This window comes from Amblyomma americanum, chromosome 5, assembly GCF_052857255.1.
Source record: "Amblyomma americanum isolate KBUSLIRL-KWMA chromosome 5, ASM5285725v1, whole genome shotgun sequence".
NCBI classification, from domain to species: domain Eukaryota; kingdom Metazoa; phylum Arthropoda; class Arachnida; order Ixodida; family Ixodidae; genus Amblyomma; species Amblyomma americanum.
This window is the reverse complement of record NC_135501.1, coordinates 185,653,284-185,672,231: the sequence shown is the minus strand read 5'-3', so window position 1 is coordinate 185,672,231 and position 18,948 is coordinate 185,653,284. Positions and strand designations below refer to the sequence as shown.

Sequence of the window (18,948 nt, the reverse complement as noted above, 5' to 3'; positions counted from 1 at the left end):
CCCTCGCGTGAAGACAGGTGTTTCGCACTGCCTTGGTTGTTTGACTTTTCAAGCGTCACCAACAGCGAGTCGTGAAAGATATGTAAAAATTACGCTCGTTTCAAAAGGTTTTTCCTCCCTGAACACTTGCAAGGAGTGCACAGAGGACGCTAAATCTTTCTGCCATCCTTACAGTTTCCTCTTCATACGTCGATGTGTAAAGTGACCTAATGAACTCTCTTTAATAGACATGTACTCCCACGTGACGCGGGGGGGGGGGGGTGGGGGGGGGAGAACCCTTTAGTAGGTTAGGGCTGAGTTCAATGCACGTGCAACTTTATAAGCAGCTACGTGCTGTGTTTATAAGCTCTTGTGCAGTTCAGTAAAATCATTCTTAAGCTCATTACGAGACCTTTATTTCCATTCCCGCTAGTCTTGACTTTCTTTTCACATTTCAGCTGCCAACGAAGAGTAAGTTTTCCCTCAACCTTTTGCATTAGCAGCATTCCAAGTATACGCCTTTTGAGGAACAAAGGGGGCTATGTTTTGCTGCGAGCATTTTGCATACCAAATCATGCCGTGAAATCTGTCGACCTACTGCAGTAGCCTAGCAGCTTAGGCATTCGGCTGCGTAGCCGAAATACTTTTTTTCATAGGGGTTTAACGTCCCAAAGTGACTCAAGCTATGAGGGGCGCCGTAGTGAAGGGTTCCGGAAATTTCGACTAGCCGGGGTTCTTTAACGTGCGCTGACACCGCGCAGTAGACGGGCGCCTGGAATTTCCCGTGAAACTCTATCGAAATGCTGCCGCCGCGGCCGGTACCGAACCCGCGTCTTTCGGGTCAGCAGCCGAGCACCACAAACACTGAGCCACTGCGGTGGCTTAAGCCGAAGTATAAGGTAGCGGGTTCGAATTTCCACCGCTGCAGTCGCATTTCTCTGAAGGAAAAACGAAAAACTGCCCCGTGTTGGGGGATATTAGGACAGTACAAAGAACGCCGCGAGGTTGAAATGCATGCATAGCGCTACGCTGCGGCGTATCGCATAGCCCCAATGCAGTTTTTGTACGTAGCCACAACATATCATGCTACCGTTCCGGACATTTGCTTTCACTAGCTTCAAGCTCATGCGGACACCGCTTGTCAGGTGTTAACTTTTTTAAGGGGCGAGTAAGCATCTCCTGCCTCTTGGGAGCTGCCTTTCTACGCGGGGATTGTAAACTGGTGCAGTCAGTGTAATTCACTTCGCTGAAGTGGGCAACTCTGTCAATAATAATAATAATAATAATAATAATAATAATAATAATAATAATAATAATAATAATAATAATAATAATAATAATAATAATAATAATAATCGGATTTTGGGGAAAGGAAATGGCGCAGTATCTGTCTCATATATCGTTGGACACCTGAACCGCGCCGTAAGGGAAGGGATAAAGGAGGGAGTGAAAGAAGAAAGAGGTGCCGTAGTGGAGGGCTCCGGAATAATTTAGACCACCTGGGGACCTTTAACGTGCACTAACATCGCACAGCACACTGGTGCCTTTGCGTTTCGCCTCCATAAAAACGCAGCCGCCGCGGTAGGGTTCGAACCCGGGAACTCCGCATCAGTAGCCGAACGCGCTAACCAGTGAGCCACCGTGGCGGGTCACCTCTGTCATGCCTCAGAAAATGATTCTTAGACGCAATGGGCACATCAAAGCATTCTTCATTTCTGTAAACGTTAGAGCGCCAGTCCACTCGGGACCATTGCAGTGCGTGCGGCTATCACACGAAAAAATAATAGCTGCGTTGCATGGCCAGTCTTTCTGTATCAGCATACCGTACAGCTCGAATGATGATCCCGTTCATCTGGCACAATGTCGTCTTCAACGCCCGTTCACAAAGTACCTAGCAAATGCGCCCTCTTTCGGTAAAGGAGTGAAACGGCATTGCACCTTGCCTCAGCTCTAAGTCCAATATAGCCTGTTTTCGTATTTGTCGCCGATCGCAGGATTGCGAAGAAAATACTAACAAAGCAGTTTTCTAACCTTGCGAATCGCGAGAGGCTTCTTTGTGCTCCCAGGGGAGGGTCGCGCGCTTGAGCTCCCTGTCCGAAGAAAGTGTGTGCAACCTATCTCCGTTCGGCATTGCAGGCCTGTGCACGCTTCACTGAATGCTTGCAAAGCCTGTCGGTGCCAAAAGATTAGAAAGGCTCTGTTCTTGGTGGAATTAGCAGCTTCGAAATATTTTGCGCAGTTACAAAGGCCAGTTGGAGCCACAAGTGCTGTCAAAGCATTTACGCGTCGATTACAACAGATGATATACGTTCTATCCCATAACACTTATGCGTCAACAATAAAGCAAGACATGGCGTCATCTGTTGCGTTTTGCCGAAATGCTGTTCCCATTTGCCGATTCCGTGTGGGAGGCTTTGCTTTGGCTTTGCTGACTTGGCGCAGCGCTGTGCAGGCGTAGTTGGCTGTAGTTATGCCACACAGCGTAAGAAATCATAAAGTGTGGGCTGTTGTATTCCGCGGGCTGCTTTGCGAATTGTTTAGGTTACACCCAAATCTAGCTCACAGAAAATGCGGACTTTTGTAATACCCTTAGTAGGATTTATCGCTCAGGGCGTTTTGAAGTCTTCCACAGCGGAACGAATCACTGACCCGTGAACGCAACGGTGGACCAAAACCGTTTTTTAAGTATTTCACCCCACAAAACCCTAGCACCATGGGAAGCCTTGCGCCTATTATAAAGCCTGCGGGTACCCGGCAGCTCTCGGGATCGAACCTAGCACCTTTCGAATACGAGGCGGATGCTCTAACACAAGGCCGTCGCTCCGATAGAAGGTCTCTTCAAGCAGTGACTACCGAACTTTAGGCTAGTGTAATGTACTATGGCGATCAGAAGTTTAGAGGACGCGTGTGTTCAGAAAAAATGTTTACTTCGGTGCGCTCACGTAATTTAGCCGCCTGAGATATGCGAGGGTATGAGGGGACGTGCATTCTCTATGTGCCGCTAACAACAATACGCAAATGGGCCGCGTGAAAACGAAACAAAGAACGGTAAAAAAACAAACTTACTAGCGCTACCAAGGTGAAGTTTAATACCAAGTTACCGACGGCGCGCATGTAATAACGGCACCGTAATGAAATAATGAAATGAAATGATGTACTCTATCTTTACATTGCTGTTTACGATGACTGCTCATTCATTTTGCCAATACAATGTGTCCGAAGGTGTGAAACCTCACCCTATCTGGCGGTGATCGTTTCAGGGCTAACATGCTAAGGTAAAGATGCTCTTACAGGGTTTGGTTTGAAAAGAAGGCTACAGGAAACGCATGGGCTAAGCTAGCCGATGGATTTCTTTATTGTGCATTGTCATTATAAATTATTATCAATTAGTTATGTTCCAGCAGGGACGGTAATCGACGGCCCTGAAATTCTGCCAAAGCAAATTATCTACACAAGCAGTAATGTGGTTTATGGGGTTTAACGTCCGAAACCGACTCGGCCTATGACGAACGCCGTAGTGGAGGGCTCCGGATAATTTCGATCCGCCAGGGTTCTTTAACGTGCTCTGACATCCCACAATACGCAGGCCTCTAGCCTTTCGTCCCCATCCAGTCGCGACCGCCGCGGTCGGGATCAACCCCGCGTCTTTCGGCCGGTTAGCAGCCGAGCACCATAATCACTGAGTCTCCGCGGCGGCATTAACAAACAGTAACGTATCTTGCCGGGTTTGTATCGGCATTGGCTTGCCTCTCTTAGAGCGATGCGGTTCGCTGGATGCCAGAGCTTTTGCATGGGGCATTACTGGGGGGTAAAAGATCTCTTGCTGGGACTAGTTGGTGTCACATTGGTGTAGCGCCCCATCCTGTCTGGTCTTTCTTTGTGGTTTGTGTAAAAATTAGCGCTGTTTTTACTTTTGTTACTGGGGGGTCTTTCCAAGTCCGATCTGCTAAGCTGCCTTCGGACATGCGGACGTGAGCTCGTGCAAGTGACTCGGTGCTAACGTTGCAGGGTCTTCGACTTGAAGGCGGCAACCGCCGCTGTCACCTACTGTCTTCTTGCGGCCATACTGATCGGTGGGGTCATCTTCATCTATGTTGAAACGATGGAAACCGGTGAGACTAATTGTAGAGCTGTTCAAACGAACTTGATTATATCGTGCCTGAGTCTACTGAACGACCACAGTTCTGACAAGGTTCCTGACTTACTCAGCCTCACGCTGATACTTAATGATCTTAAATTGCGTGAGTTTGGTGCCTAGATGACTACGGAGCGTGTGGGCATCATGACATTGTGAGGAAAAGTTTGAGGTTAAGGAAACAATGATAGATGCCCTGCTTATAGCTAAGTGCTCACTTTCGATTCCAACTTTGTCACTATTATCTTTATCAGTAGACAGACGTTATCAGCAAGGTCAAGATGAGGTGAGGAATGAGAGAAACCATCTCTCTCCTCCTCCGGTTTCTGGCGGAGCGATAGACAGCTGCGGTTGCCTCTCGCTGCTGCGTCGAGCGTGTTCCGATTTCCTCTCCACTCATCTTTCATGTCCAACATTCGTGGGCAAAAATTTGAATATTGGAAAACTGTAATGTACTGATATTGAGGTACTGAAGATAATGGTTCCTTCTTGTGATACGTAGCAAAATCTTTATTTTGAAGTGTTTCCATGGCTGGCATTTGGAGTTATAAGACTCCCACAGAAAACCAATGGGGAACGCTATTGACGATAGCAAAAACGCTAATAGCAAAAACATTCAAGCCTGCCTACAGGACATCCGCGGATGTAATGATTGTTATAGCGAAATCTTACAATATATGCCAACAATTATGTCAATAAACACTTTTCTGTGCCAAAATGCTTTTTTTCAGAATTGTTCGATATGCGCCCTCCCCACTCGCTACATAATTTGAGGCGGCACAGCTCTGTCAGAAGGCTTTTTGCTCGGACGCCACTACTAAGCCCCTAAAATGCAGGCCATACAGTTAATTCGGTAAAATTATACCTAGTAATTCACCACACCTTTGTCACTGTTGGTCATGCCCTTTATTATTTAAGTGTCTGGGAGCTCATTGATACGTATATATTCCGAGGTCATTCGGGAAGTATTTTTTTTTATCAAAACCTTGGCCGAAATCGAAAAAAATGGAAAAACTTGTTACCTGCAGCAACTGCGCCACTATGGAAGCTATTAACTGATATGCTTTAAAATACAATTTATTTGCGCAATTTCATTTATGGTAGTCTTCCCCGGGGTAAGGTGTGTTACCTTATAATTAAACCTTAATTTCACTTCGTTTCGTTTCATGAATTCAACTCATTAAAAATTCCATTATTTGTCACATATTTCAATTAGACTTTGGATTGTGCTTATCGTCTCCTGAAATTTTTATTGCCAATGTGCATATTTTCTTCAACTTTTTGCTTTTTACCATTTTCCTCCGTTATTCTGGAGCTAGCGCATGTTTAAAAGGATCGCCCAAAGTTGGAGCCGTATTATCATGGACTAGAAGACGACGAACTGTGCAGTGGCGCGGGCAGGAGTGCCCGCGCCAGGCCGTCCGCCATTAAGTCATCCTGTAACCGTCTGTCATCTAGTTTCAGTCATTGGCTTGCCGTCACGTGACAATATGGCTAGAGAGGCAACGTATCCAACTTCCACAGGAACTTGAGAAAAGATAGCATCTTAGTGGGAATCGAACCAGGTACCATTTCCTCTCCGCTGCAGAAGATCTATGAACTTTCTAACAATGATTGCTAGAAGACAGCAGGGCGGTGCAGAATTGATGAATGCCGTTTCAGCTACTGATCCGCAATCACCTAGTACTTCTCATGCCAATAAGGGCACTGCAATCATAGTGCCACCTTTTGTTTTTAGTGATCAGCTTTGCATGATGATGGATCCGTTATTAGCCTTTCATGATCACATTTTGTGAACTGCTCGGCAAACGGCGCATTGTTAATTCTGAATGACGTCATCCTTGCCCTCTATTTATTAACTCATAGTGCGCTGTATTTGATCAAGCTCTTCTAGTACAGACAAATTATCTATTTAGAACTATAGGCTTGGGACCCGGTGATAACTGCGGTGTCATGGTCCTGCAGGCGTTCCAAGTTTGCAACCTTTCTCTATGTTTATGGCGCGAGAAAACTCCCGCAGTTATATATTGTGGCTCTTCTATTTCCTCACCGTGCCGCTATTAATTTAAGAGGGCTCCTAAGATATATCCCATAACAAAAATCTGACCGCCAGGTCTGAATGTGCCTGCAAACCACGCACGCAACGAAGGAAACGGCTCGATTTCGCGGGCGCCGATGACTAAATCGCCGCGCCGGCGCAGCCTGGAGTCGATTTCATGAGAATCGTAGAGGGCCGCAAATAAATGGTCAGCTGCGCTGGCAGCAACACACCCTACACAATTGGTGACACTTCCATTAACTAGAGCAGAGTCAGGCGCATCCCTATGGGTGCGACAAATTAAGAGAGTGCCGTTGTATTGTGATTCTTTCTGACGTGTTTTTTTTTCATTGCTGATGCCAGCTCTCGTGCCTTCTTGATACTCCTCAATTCATCGCATTACATAATAGTGACTTCCTCGTTAGTTGCAGGCCCCTTTGCCAGTGATGAGTGACAAAACCTTGCCGGCAATCGGCGACCTCATATACAGAGTAGTTCGCGCAGACGTGTGGAGCAGAGGAGAAGGCCATTTTAGCAATATCCGAGTGAAAATAATGGCACCTGTCGGTACTAATTACGCCAGGCAGGTGGCGCAAAACGCAGTGAAGCCTACTCTTGAGGACAAAGATATGACGAGTTAGGTGGCCACCCACAATCCGTGAAACGCACACCTTTGACCAGCGCTTGACAGACCATGACTACTTTCTTCTGGCTGCACCATAGGAGAGCAACAAACTGCCAAGCAATAGAGCTTTAAGGTTTTTCTTTTCAGGTGTTGAGAACTTCATCAAGGCGTTTTATATACACGAACCCTCAATGCATGCCAGAATGCATGAAATAAAAGCAAGGAGATGCACATTTCAAGTCGTGATAACTCTAGTACCTGTTTTTCATTGCTCTGTTGTGATCTTAACTTTGTGAAATGGACTAGTCCAGCGGTTGGTTTGAAGCCTTGCTTTAAAGCTGTGGCTTGGTATGGCGCAGATGACACCAGTGAAGAAGCCGCTGACGTCGACGTCATCGGGAGTGTCGGAGTAGGCAGTGGTGCTTCTCCGCCAACCGGAAACAAAGGTAACGGCACTAACGCAATCAACCCCATGGCAGCTCACGGAAATTTGGTAGCTCCAGAACTTTTGGCGAGCCTTTCTGGACTGTAGAGTGGTTAGTAGGAAGAGAACTTTTTATATTGCACAGGCTTTCTCCTCATCGCGGGAAATGCTGCTCTTGGGCAGATACCGAGGACAAAGTATCTGAAGTGGGCGTTTTCTTCGGCACTTCAAAATTTTCATTATAGAAGTTTTTCTTAAATCTCAATTAAACACCAACATTAGTGAAAAATATCAATTGGTGATTAATTCGAAGGAACTCGTAAAACTGCATTAAAATTCATGGGCGATCAGTGCGATAATAAGCAGGAGAATGCTTGAGCAAGTGGGCTAACATCATCAGCATGATTGGTAACGAGACAGAATACATAAAACTGAATTAAAATTCACGGGCGATCAATGCGAAAATGCGGAGGAGAATGCGTTAGCAAGTGGGCTTTGATTTCACGAGTGCACTAACTTGTAGCGCCCTCTTTGTGCAGTCAAACAAACTCGCGCGTGCACCAAGGGATGGTGGCGGCCTCTACGTTGACTTGCGCCAACTAGTGCCACAGCGCAAGAGGCTGGCAGTGCAACACGCGGAACAAAAATATCATACAAGGCTCACTACAAGCAGCGAAAGGCTGCTTGTGTTGTCCAATTCGTGTTTTACAATTGTTTGAAGCCAATTGGGATATTGTCCAATTTGTGAAATGAACCATGAAATTGAATCAAGCGCTACCACACGTAGCTTTCAAACCGAACACATGTTCAAACTTGGGCTGGCACGTGAAGCTGGTCACGTGATCTGGCGTTTGGAATGCATCGCGCACGGACGAAACTTGATGGTGATGATGTCCAAACCACAGATCGAGAGTCTGACAGTGTAGCACGCGGAAGGAAAGGCTGCTCGGATGGCCGAGTTGTCTAAAGCAGGGTCAAGTAAAAGTGATTTTTTCGCTTGGCTGCGGGTTCGAATGCCACTAGAGGCCATAAGTATGGTAAGATTTCTTTCTTATCCACGCTTTGAGCGACAAACGCCGGACGCTGCCCGGTTTTCCTTAACATAACGGTTCTAATGCTAACGCATTACTATAAGCCCTTCTATATGCTGTGCTTTTTGATTATACGAAAAGGACACTGAGGATAAATAGCACTTGGAGCGTATCGATAGTTTTGCGCGTTCAAATTACAATCGGCCGGTCGCTCTTAAAATGGAGCCTCTATAAACTCGAAATGACCAAAAAACAAAATACGGATCCCTCAGCGGCGGCTGCGTTTTTATGGAGGAAAAACGCTAAGGCGCCCGTGTGCTGTGCGATGTCAGTGCACGTTAAAGATCCCCAGGTGGTCGAAATTATTCCGGAGCCCTCCACTACGGCACCTATTCTTCCTTTCTTCTTTCACTCCCTCCTTTATCCCTTCCCTTACGGCGCGGTTCAGGTGTCCAAAGATATATGAGACAGATACTGCGCCATTTCCTTTCCCCAAAAACCAATTGTTATTATTATTATCTCTCAGGGTACTTTACGTCTCTATTCGCTTAAAACGGTGGCAAACCGTCCTTTTCGATACAACGTCGTGAGTTTGAGTCGGTGGGCGGGAAGATTTTTCAAGCCAGTTTTCTCGCCGGTAAATGCGTTATCGCTGCTGCACCAACATCAACATAGCTAGAAGGCAGGTAACCAACTTTTGCTTTGAACAGTACTTGGATGGTATCGTGCTCAGTGTTCCTTTAAAGCTCATTTCTAAATTCGGTGGCCCGCAATGTATGCGTGCATTTAATTCTGAAAGGAAGATGAGATGAAAGTTAACTCTCTTGCCCGTGCCAGTTCATGCACCGTCAGCTCTTATTAAGTTCTGGTGGAAAGACCACCGGATGACGTGTGTTCTCATAATTATCATAATTGGTTTTTGGCGAAAGGAAATGGCGCAGTATCTGTCTCATATATCGTTGGACACCTGAACCACGCCGTAAGGGAATGGATGAAGGAGGGAGTGAAAGAAGAAAGGAAGAAAGAAGTGCCGTAGTGGAGGGCTCCGCCATGACGTGTGTTCTGGGCAGTTAAATGCGGAATACATTTTCCGCCGTACTCTGTTCATGGCGAAGCACCCACTTACAGTCTAAAGAGAAAGGAGTAAAATCGTCGTAAACTTTCCTCTAGAGTACACCCTTTTATAAAAAGAGGACAGCTTGCTCCCTTTTTGCTCCCAGATATGTGCATTTGTGTTTAGAGTGTACTCGAGCCTGGTTTCTCGGGATAATTTTTACAGGCAGGAGGTCCATCCACAGAACTACCGGGGATTTGATTACTACACGAAAAACGCCGCGACCTACGACAGCATCCAGTCCTAACGGCGCTCAAGTTGCCGCAAAGTTGCTGAATGCTTCCCTGAACTGGGAATATGCGCCGTGCAGGGACTTCTACAACTTTGTGTGCAGCAGATTCGACGAGTACAGTAGCAGCGCGTCGAAGGTGGGTGCTTTTCGCTCGATGGTTTCTGCAGTATACAACTGAAGAAAGCAGCAGTTGGCAACAATACCCAAGCTCGTGTATTTGTATGCTAACTAACCACAGCAGGCAACAAAATCGACAATCTATCGGTCAATGTGTTAAAGAGGTGAGACACACCTTATAGAAATGGTCTATAGACAGTCTATAGACTTCTAGACTCTATTGCCTTCCTATAGATAATTATTTGTGTCTACTCGTAGTCTATAGACTCTCTATAGACAAAAGTCTACTAAAAGTGTACGGCCATAAATCTATAGAACGTATATAGACTGCCTTTAGGATTTGTATTGCCTATAGACTTCTCTAGGGTTCATCTATAGAGAGTCTATATACATTATAGAAGTTTTTGGGCAGTGTACAGACTGTCTAAAGAAATTTTTGTAAGAATGTCATAACTTGTGGCCTGTTGTTCCGTTTTGTGATAAACTTATTGTCCAGCTATCTTAGCAAACATTTAAAACACGCTATTTCCTAGTCAAAGGGTAGAAGCTTGTGGTGCTCTCGAATGTCGGCGGGCTTTTCTTCAGTCTTTAGCTATGTTCTGCTGCGGAGAGGAGTTGCTGTCGGCCTTTGCTAGCCATAAAATGCAAAGATCGGAGCCACTTTTAATTAAATTTATGTCAGACTATGTCGACGTATCACGTTAAACCTCGGGAATCATAGTAATGCCAGGAGCAATCCGATTGACAAAGCTTAGTTGCAATTCGAAACACAATTACTTTGGTTTCCTGTATGACGCTTCGAAAAGATTTTAAAGGAATCACAAGTTGTGATTTAAGCGACTGTATAAAAGTGTTCCTTTTTCTTCTTCATGCTAGTGTAATTACCGGTGACGTACCGGAAATGTTTTCATGTTAATTCGACATGCTCCTATAGTATATGAAAGTACTTCTAGGTTGGCATAAACTACATTAAGCCTAACACAAGATGAAATGTACGGCAATCGCTTAACAAGAACAGCAAGCGTGCATCAAATATAATATACTATTTATTAATGTTTTATTTTTCTAAAGGTTATTTACTTCGGCTTTATTGTCTTCCTGGGAACATAGTTGCAGGCCGGCTTCTATGTTGCGGAAATCAGTATCATGTCATTTATGCTTCAGCAGTAGTGAAACTGACAAAAATGAAAACGCAGCAGTTTCTCTCTTATTTTGTACTCTGTAAATACTGATTGAGGACATAGGAATGGATAAGAGGTATGTTTTAACTCCGCCTGCTGGACTTCTGAGTAAAAAAGTTTTCTTTGTGGATCACGGAAGTTCTGCGAACTTACGAAGGACTGACTGTACAGAACAACCACTAAGTCGCGGTGACAACGCTAGGAATAAGCCCCTCGTCAGGGAACCTCTGGCGCGGGTGTGACCGTGCAGTAAAGATTACTGACAAATGCTACCGGTACAGGCGCAGCAATGGAGAGTCTCGCTTGGCCTCCTTTTACTGGTTTTTCGTTTTAATTGGCGCCAGCTCTTCAGGAGTCTTATCGAGCTCATACAGGTGACGACTTTCATCTAGAAGAGGGCAAATACGGGCTCGTTGGTACATTTCCGAAGAATGAAACAGCGCTGTGGAAGACGAGACAAGAGAAGGACAAACATCAGCGCTGGAGTTTGTCCTCCTCTTGTCTCGTCTTCTGTAGCGCTGTTTTATGCAATACTTTCATCGCCGTGGAGTGAGGCGAGTGTAGTGTGAAGTATGGCAAATCGGAACTCGCAGAATAAGAGCGCGATTTTGAAGAGATTGCTTAAAATGAATACTTCGGAACAATACTAAAGTTTCTCGCATCCATGTGTAGCTGCTATACCCCATACAAAAAAGTCCTATGGGCGTCCAAAGAAAAAGCTATCTCCGTCAATGGCCTTTTATGAACGTCTATAAGCACCCATAGAGGTGCTTATTGCCAGCTATTGAAAAATCTATGCCACTAAAGCTATAGCTTTGGAACCATACAATTCTCTTAAGCTCTCTATAGAAAAATGTATCAGCCTGTATAGACAGCTATAGACAGAAATAGCAAAGGTATATAGCTATTTAGGCCAAAATTCTATAGCCGGCCATAGGGCATTTTTGTATGGGACGGAGCCCGGAGATATATTCTAAGGTTAATTAATCGTTGGGAACGTTAACCAACTATGTTTTGACCCTGCCTTACGGCGCTTTTAGTGAGACTTTGCTTAACATACCCTGGCCATACCGCGGCTGCTGTCTTCTTCTATCAGGTTACCTTGGAGACAAAGGCAGCAATCAAAAGGATGCTTGCGACCATCAGCGTCGCGAAGTGTCGCCAGAGAGCCACGGAAAAGGCAGCGGGCTTGTTTAAGGCCTGCAGACGCCTCGCATCTAATGCCAGTAATTCCGAGGTATGTTCTGCATTCACAGGATAATTAAGTTCTGCCTCCAAACGCTGCTTTGCAATCTCTGAGCATGCCGAAGATGATTCGGTCCACGCATGAAATGTCGGTTACGAAGACACTACTTGTGCTTTGTTCCGTGAAATTTCTTTGGTAAGCTTTTACGGCAATAAATCTTGATTTCTATAGAGATAGCTACCCGCCGCGGTGGCTCAGTGGTTAGGGCGCTCGACTACTGATCCGGAGTTCCCGGGTTCGAACCCGACCGCGGCGGCTGCGTTTTTATGGAGGCAAAACGCTAAGGCGACCGTGTGCTGTGCGATGTCAGTGCACGTTAAAGATGACCAGGTGGTCGAAATTATTCCGGAGCCCTCCCCTACGGAACCTCTTTCTTCCTTCTTTCGCTCCCTCTTTTATCCCTTCCCTTACGGCGCGGTTCAGGTGTCCAACGATATGAGACAGATACTGCGCCATTTCCTTTACCCAAAAACCAATTATTATTGTTATTATAGAGATAGCTCATTTTAGAGCGTTAGTTCTACACCTCGCGTTTCGGTTCTTAGCGTTATGCGTGATAAAGCAAATCGTAACCCAGTGGTTGCCATGACAACCGAGATGGTTACATAATTGAATAAAGTAATAAGAGGCGGCGGCGTGATGCCCGAACTCCACAACTCGAAATTAAAGTATGTCGATCCGATATATATATATATATATATATATATATATATATATATATATATATATATATATATATATATATATACATCATCAGTGTTTCGTGCATCATAAACTTACTAATTAACTTAGTCTTGCTCGCGGCAGGAATTCGAACCGGCGACCTGTGTTAGGTGTGTTAACGCTTGATGTTCGATCGCTGCCTCAGCGTCGGCTTATTTTTTTTTCTAACAAAGCTCAGAATCAACAGTTCGCCACCCCCCCTCCCGGCGATGTGAAAAATGTATGTTTAAACCTTATTAAGGCGGCTAACGAGATGCATATAAATTCTACTGAGATAAACACTTTTTCCAGGGAAAGCGGATTGTAAAATAAACTGCAAAGACAAGTATATATGCGTTATTCTTGTCTGATTTTGTTCGCAGTGAATTTTATATGCAGTTCGGAAAAACTTTGTGAAGCCAATGGTTCATTCATGTACCGAAAAAAAAAACACCGCTGCCGTCGGCACGAAAACATTTATTCCATCACAGTATGCATTCGCCCCACATTATGGAGAACGCTGTCAAAAAGACGTACTTCTTGATTTTGTACCTTCGCTGGAGGACGCGGCACAAGTTGTCACAACCAAATATATTTCTTGTATCATTATTTGTCTGCGATGCAACGATGTTAATACCAAAGCACTGAACCCAATATGCGCGAATGTATTTCAGGACGTTACCAATTCATCTTTCATTAAACATTGCTTTGTTATTTCCTGCGCAAGTCACGTGATTTTTAGCACTTCCCAAGGCCTTGTGCCTTATGGCGCCTAGGACGTATTTCTGTCGATGTTAGTCGGATTGATTACAAGCAAACAGTCGTGATTTCCTTTTCCTGGCTCATGGAATGGCTCATGTATTCAACGAAGAAGTTCATATTTTTGTGAAGTAACACAGGGAGGTATGTGTTCGGTAGTGTGAGTACGCATATACTTTGCGTTTCCTGAAATCACACTGACTCTCTGGTAAGTGGATCCGTTACGCTGTTGTAAAAGAGACGTACTCTCCGACTGTTTCTCATGCAGGTGAAATCTCTCAGGCGCTTCGCCTCTAAGCTGGGTCTCGACATGTCCAACATGCCCTTCGACCCCAACTTTGACGTCCTGGACCGGATAATGCGGCTGTCCTTGGAATACGGCTTCCACACCTTCGTCAAATTCAGCGCGATAAAGTCCCACCTTTACAGACCGATTCTAAGTGTAAGCATCCATCTTCCCTGAGTCGCGAATAAAGCCACAGGCTCGGATTAGAACCCAAGAAACGAGTTGCGTTCAGGTGCCCGCTTGAAAACCGGAGAGTCCGGACAGTTGATTGTCCAGCTGCGTGTTGATAAAAGCGCGGACTGAACTCAACGTGCCACGCTGAACTCTGTCGATCAGGCTCCCAGCGCCTCCTGGACTTGTGGGCAGGAAACACAAGGCACTGATAGACGCAGCCGTCAATATACAGTGTGGTAACTGATTACAAGAGCACACGTACAGTCGCTCAAGTTTGTGTGTTCTCATTACCTGCCGTCCTGTATTTGTGCTAAATCGCCAATCAATGCACAAACCCGCCGCGGTGGCTCAGTGGTTAGGGCGCTCGACTACTGATCCGGAGTTCCCGGGTTCGAACCCGACCGCGGCGGCTGCGTTTTTATGGAGGAAAAACGCTAAGGCCCCCGTGTGCTGTGCGATGTCAGTGCACGTTAAAGATCCCCAGGTGGTCGAAATTATTCCGGAGCCCTCCACTACGGTACCTCCTCTTCCTTTCTTCTTTCACTCCCTCCTTTATCCCTTCCCTTACGGCGCGGTTCGGGTGTCCAACGATATGTGAGACAGATACTGCGCCATTTCTTTTCCCCCAAAACCAATTACTATTATTAATCAATGCACAACGAACTCGGCCAACCTGCCACGCAGCGCTCGTGTGTTGTCTTTTCATTGCGCCCTGTACCAGTGTAAGCACTAAACTTTCAATCCTTTCTAAACTACTAAGTACTAAATAATCATAAGTACTAAAGTGTCAGTAAAGTCGCTGCGCCCGCTTGGGTGTTCTTAGCTGTTAGCAGTGTTAGGCGTGCACACACGCCTTTAGATTTCGCCGATGCAGGGGTTCAGGTAGCTGGCCACAAACTGTGCGGAAGCTCTAAATGGACAGTGCGGACAGCTTGAAAGGATGCTTCTGCTTAGAAGAAAGAAAGTCGGAGCTTTAGAGAAATGTAGTCCACGTTAGCTTCCGTGCGGAAAAATTAAAGCGACGGGTGTAGGGGGGGGGGGGGGGGCACACCTCTCTCCGCAGTACGTCCCGCTGGCCTCACGCCGTAGTTGCAACCCCCCCCCCCCCCCAAGGATAAAAAGAGACTTCCGTACACACATCACCCCTCCCTTCAGTACAAACGCAAGGTTGGAGTGCTAACAGTCATGAACACTAATATCCAACTCGGTGCACCAACACCGACTACAGATGACCCCTTGGGAGAGCTGGATCACACCATCTACAAACGAGCCTCGTGCAGGTCCTGCATCAGCTCCGTATTTGATGATGATGATGGATTTTTGTGGCGCAAGGGCATCTATGGCCACAGAGTGCCATGGCACAAGATAGTTTCGACTTCTCGAGGTGTGGTCAAAGACCCATTTCTCAAGCATTTCAGCCCAAATAAGCCGAGCACCAGACCAGGGGAAAGCTTGTACCCATTGTATCACCGGTGGATACCCGGCGGCACTGGGGATCTAACCCCGCACCTCACGCATGCGAGGCTGATGCTCAACTACTTAGCCACCGCTACGGTTCAGCTCCGTATTTAGCCCGCCCCATGACGTGCTATTAGCGAATTGCTATAACCATGACTAGGCCGGCGGAAGGGGCGAAGCAGTGAATCTATTTCTTTCCCCCTTCTGGACAATGTCGAACACACCGGAGTATTCTGGTGCAAGACGCTATGTGATTCGGTCGTTAATGAAAACGGCAAACTATACCACGACGCCATCTGCCAGGAAAAAGTCTCTCAGAGTGCTATCGATGTCGCTCTTAAGTCCTTATACGAACTGTTGATTTCACTAGTGACCTTCAAGTGAAACCACTGATGAGGGAATTATGGTCCCTTTTTATTTTCCTAACTACAAGGCTTGCTCGGAACTGTTTGCACTTATCGAGTAGCGCATCAAATTTGCGTCGGCGAATACATCGCACAGCACACAGGCGCCTTAGCGTTTTTATGGAGGAAAAACGCTAAGGCGCCCGTGTGCGGTGCGATGTCAGTGCACGTTAAAGATTCCCAGGTGGTCGAAATTATTCCGGAGCCTTCCACTACGGTACCTCTTTCTTCCTTTCTTCTTTCACTCCCTCCTTTATCCCTTCCCTTACGGCGCGGTTCAGGTGTCCAACGATATATGAGACAGATACTGCGCCATTTCCTTTCCCCAAAAAACCAATAATTATTATTATAATTTATTGAGGCAGCCTTAATCAAAATACACTTATGACATTAAACTTATGTTTCTTTCTTTGCGGGCAAGCGCAGGTAGCACTGCTATTTTTTCACATAAGTTCTGTTCACTGATCGTTAATCTAGGAACGATGGTGGCCTTGAATGGTCACTGTGAGCACTGTAACGCTGCTGGGGCAAAAATTCTGTTATATGGAAGCCATTCCGGAGAAACTGTTTTGGCTAGACCCCCTTATTTCACCATTATTACTAAAGTACGGAACCTGTCGACCAATGGAGGATCGCCTTGCTTCCGCAGATCTGGGCACACAAAGCGGACGCTGATTGGATGAAGAGCAAGTACTCACAATACACCCGCTGGCAGTTGGTGCGAGTCTACAGAGCTATCTTGCGCCGTTACAATCAGCGCCTGGACACTACAGCGTTCGCCGCCCGCATCATCGGAGCCGAGGTTATTGGTGCGTACACACGCTGTGCTGTGCTGGGAGAGATGGGCTCTTATGAAAACTACGTATAGCCGGTTCGTCTTTTAGCTAAATCATAAGAATCCTGGAAATGAAAAAAATGCTAGCACTTTGCCCTCCTTGTTTCCTAAGCTGTGAAAGCTTCAGCTCTACAGCCTCTACATCGCCCCCAAGAAAAAAAAAATGGCTAAGCATTGCTAAGCCTGAGCACAAACTTGCGCGAAAGCGTATTTTTTTGTTTGCACGCGGACAGCACCACCACGTACCTGAAAGCGCGACTGAGGTACCCACTGGTCCAGGGAGCCAGTTATGCGCGACTTGATAGTCATTTTTAATGCCAATTTACGCGATGTTCCCCGGCAGCCTGTGCTCTAGCGCCGTGTTTCCGCCGCAACGTTGTCTACGCCAACTCATGCAGTGCACACAGGCGTGTCGCTACCGCCACTTAGCTCAAAGCAGCGTGAATATTAGTTCGACAGTATAGTATTAGTCGATCTAGAAGAAGATTTGCAATGCACAGTCCAAGATTGTGTTGTATAGTTTAACACGAGGCGTGTTGGGCTGCGGCGAGGGCACATTGCTGTCGCGCATTGGCCAGCGAAGCTGATCTGTTCTCGCCGCCGCGGTTTCGAATCCCAGTCGAGGATGTTTACCTGATTTTTATTTGTTTATTTCACTTGTCACAGACCCACAAACATCGAAAGATCTTGCTCAGCGTTTGCCAATGGAAATAGTGCTTTGAGCGCCTTCAACGGTGAAGAATTAAAATGCTAATAATAATAATAGTTGGTTTTTTTGGAAAAGGAAATGGCGCAGTATCTGTCTCATATATCGGCGGACACCTGAACCGCGCCTTAAGGGAAGGGATAAAGGAGGGAGTGAAAGAAGAAAGGAAGAGGTACCATAGTGGAGGGCTCCGGAATAATTTCGATCACCTGGGGATCTTTAACATGCTCTGACATCGCACAGCACACAAGCTAAGAGGTACCGTAGTGGAGGGCTCCGGAATAATTTCGACCACCTGGGGATCTTTAACGTGCACTGACATCGCACAGCATACGCTGCACGTTAAAGATCTCCAGGTGGTCGAAATTATTCCGGAGCCCTCCACTACGGTGCCTCTTAGCTTGTCACTCGCTTGCGACGCAAAAGATCGCATGTGACGAAAAACTGCCCCTGGGAAAGAACTCACAAACGTTTACGCTATGTTCCTTAGTGCGATAACTCTCAGATAGCTACTGCGGTGTGACCTCGTATGCACCTGCTCCTCTCGCACCATGCCCCATCGCAGCTCGTAACCCTTTGCTGTGCAGTGCTTCCCTTTCCCTGTCGCCACACTAAGCTGTGGCGCCCCAAACGCTTTTGTGTCGCACCTTCGGTATAATTCCTCTGTCCCCAAGCAGCGCAGGTAATCGGCCTCATATTGGGGATGGATGGTTTCACTCATGGCCTTCGTAGGACCGGCCTTTGCCAATGCATTCCAATATTTAGCCTATTGTGCTGCTTTATGGTTTATGGTTTATTGGGGTTTAATGTCCCAAAGCAACTCAGGCTATGAGAGACGCTGTAGTGAAGGGCTCCGGGAATTTCGATCACCTGGGGTTCTTTAACGTGCGCTGACATCGCGCAGTACACGGGCCTCTAGAATTTCGCCGCCATCTAAATTCGACCGCCGCGGCAGGGGTCGAACCCGAGTCTTTCGGGCCAGCAGCCGAAGGCCATAACCACTCATCCACCGGGCCTGATACCTGTGCTGCTTTGGGCACCTTTTCTTCTTTACCTCACTTATCTGACGTTCTCGCGATTTAGCGCTCGTTGACAAGCAGACAGCCACTTGAGCAGCACACGTAATTGTCCCAATCTTCGAAATGTATTGGCAAGGGCTGTTCCCACGAATGACCAGTGTATGCCCAATATTGGGCCAATTACCTGTGCTGCTTGTGTGAGCCCTATGACGAGACATAAGGGGAACAAAGAGATGCAGCTTTATATAGAACTTCTGCAAACGTACCGAGCGCACTGGTAAAAAAAGACGTAACGGACATTTAATTCAGCTAGCAAAGCTGCTGGACTTCACGGCTGCCTCCTCACGGCTTCCTATAAGTCGCACTTCGCTACTTCACTCGACAATGCTTAATCCGAAATCCGAATCGTAGTTCTAGACAGGAGCTTTGTTAGCCATGCTCACATGTGTTCATCGCGCGTGTGCAAACACTAGCTTTCTGCCT

General features: G+C 46.4%; 1 protein-coding gene across 1 annotated transcript in view; it reads left to right on the top strand.

The window, feature by feature from the left end:
• LOC144134467 (neprilysin-1-like) overlaps nt 1-18,948 on the top strand; it is a 34,729-nt gene that overhangs the window by 70 nt on the left and 15,711 nt on the right. The window contains exons 2-8 of the mRNA XM_077667377.1: nt 438-450; nt 3,988-4,091; nt 7,137-7,223; nt 9,512-9,714; nt 11,973-12,113; nt 13,852-14,025; nt 16,555-16,714. Of these exons, the coding sequence (XP_077523503.1) occupies nt 438-450; nt 3,988-4,091; nt 7,137-7,223; nt 9,512-9,714; nt 11,973-12,113; nt 13,852-14,025; nt 16,555-16,714 (882 nt within the window). The remainder of the gene's footprint in view (nt 1-437; nt 451-3,987; nt 4,092-7,136; nt 7,224-9,511; nt 9,715-11,972; nt 12,114-13,851; nt 14,026-16,554; nt 16,715-18,948) is intronic.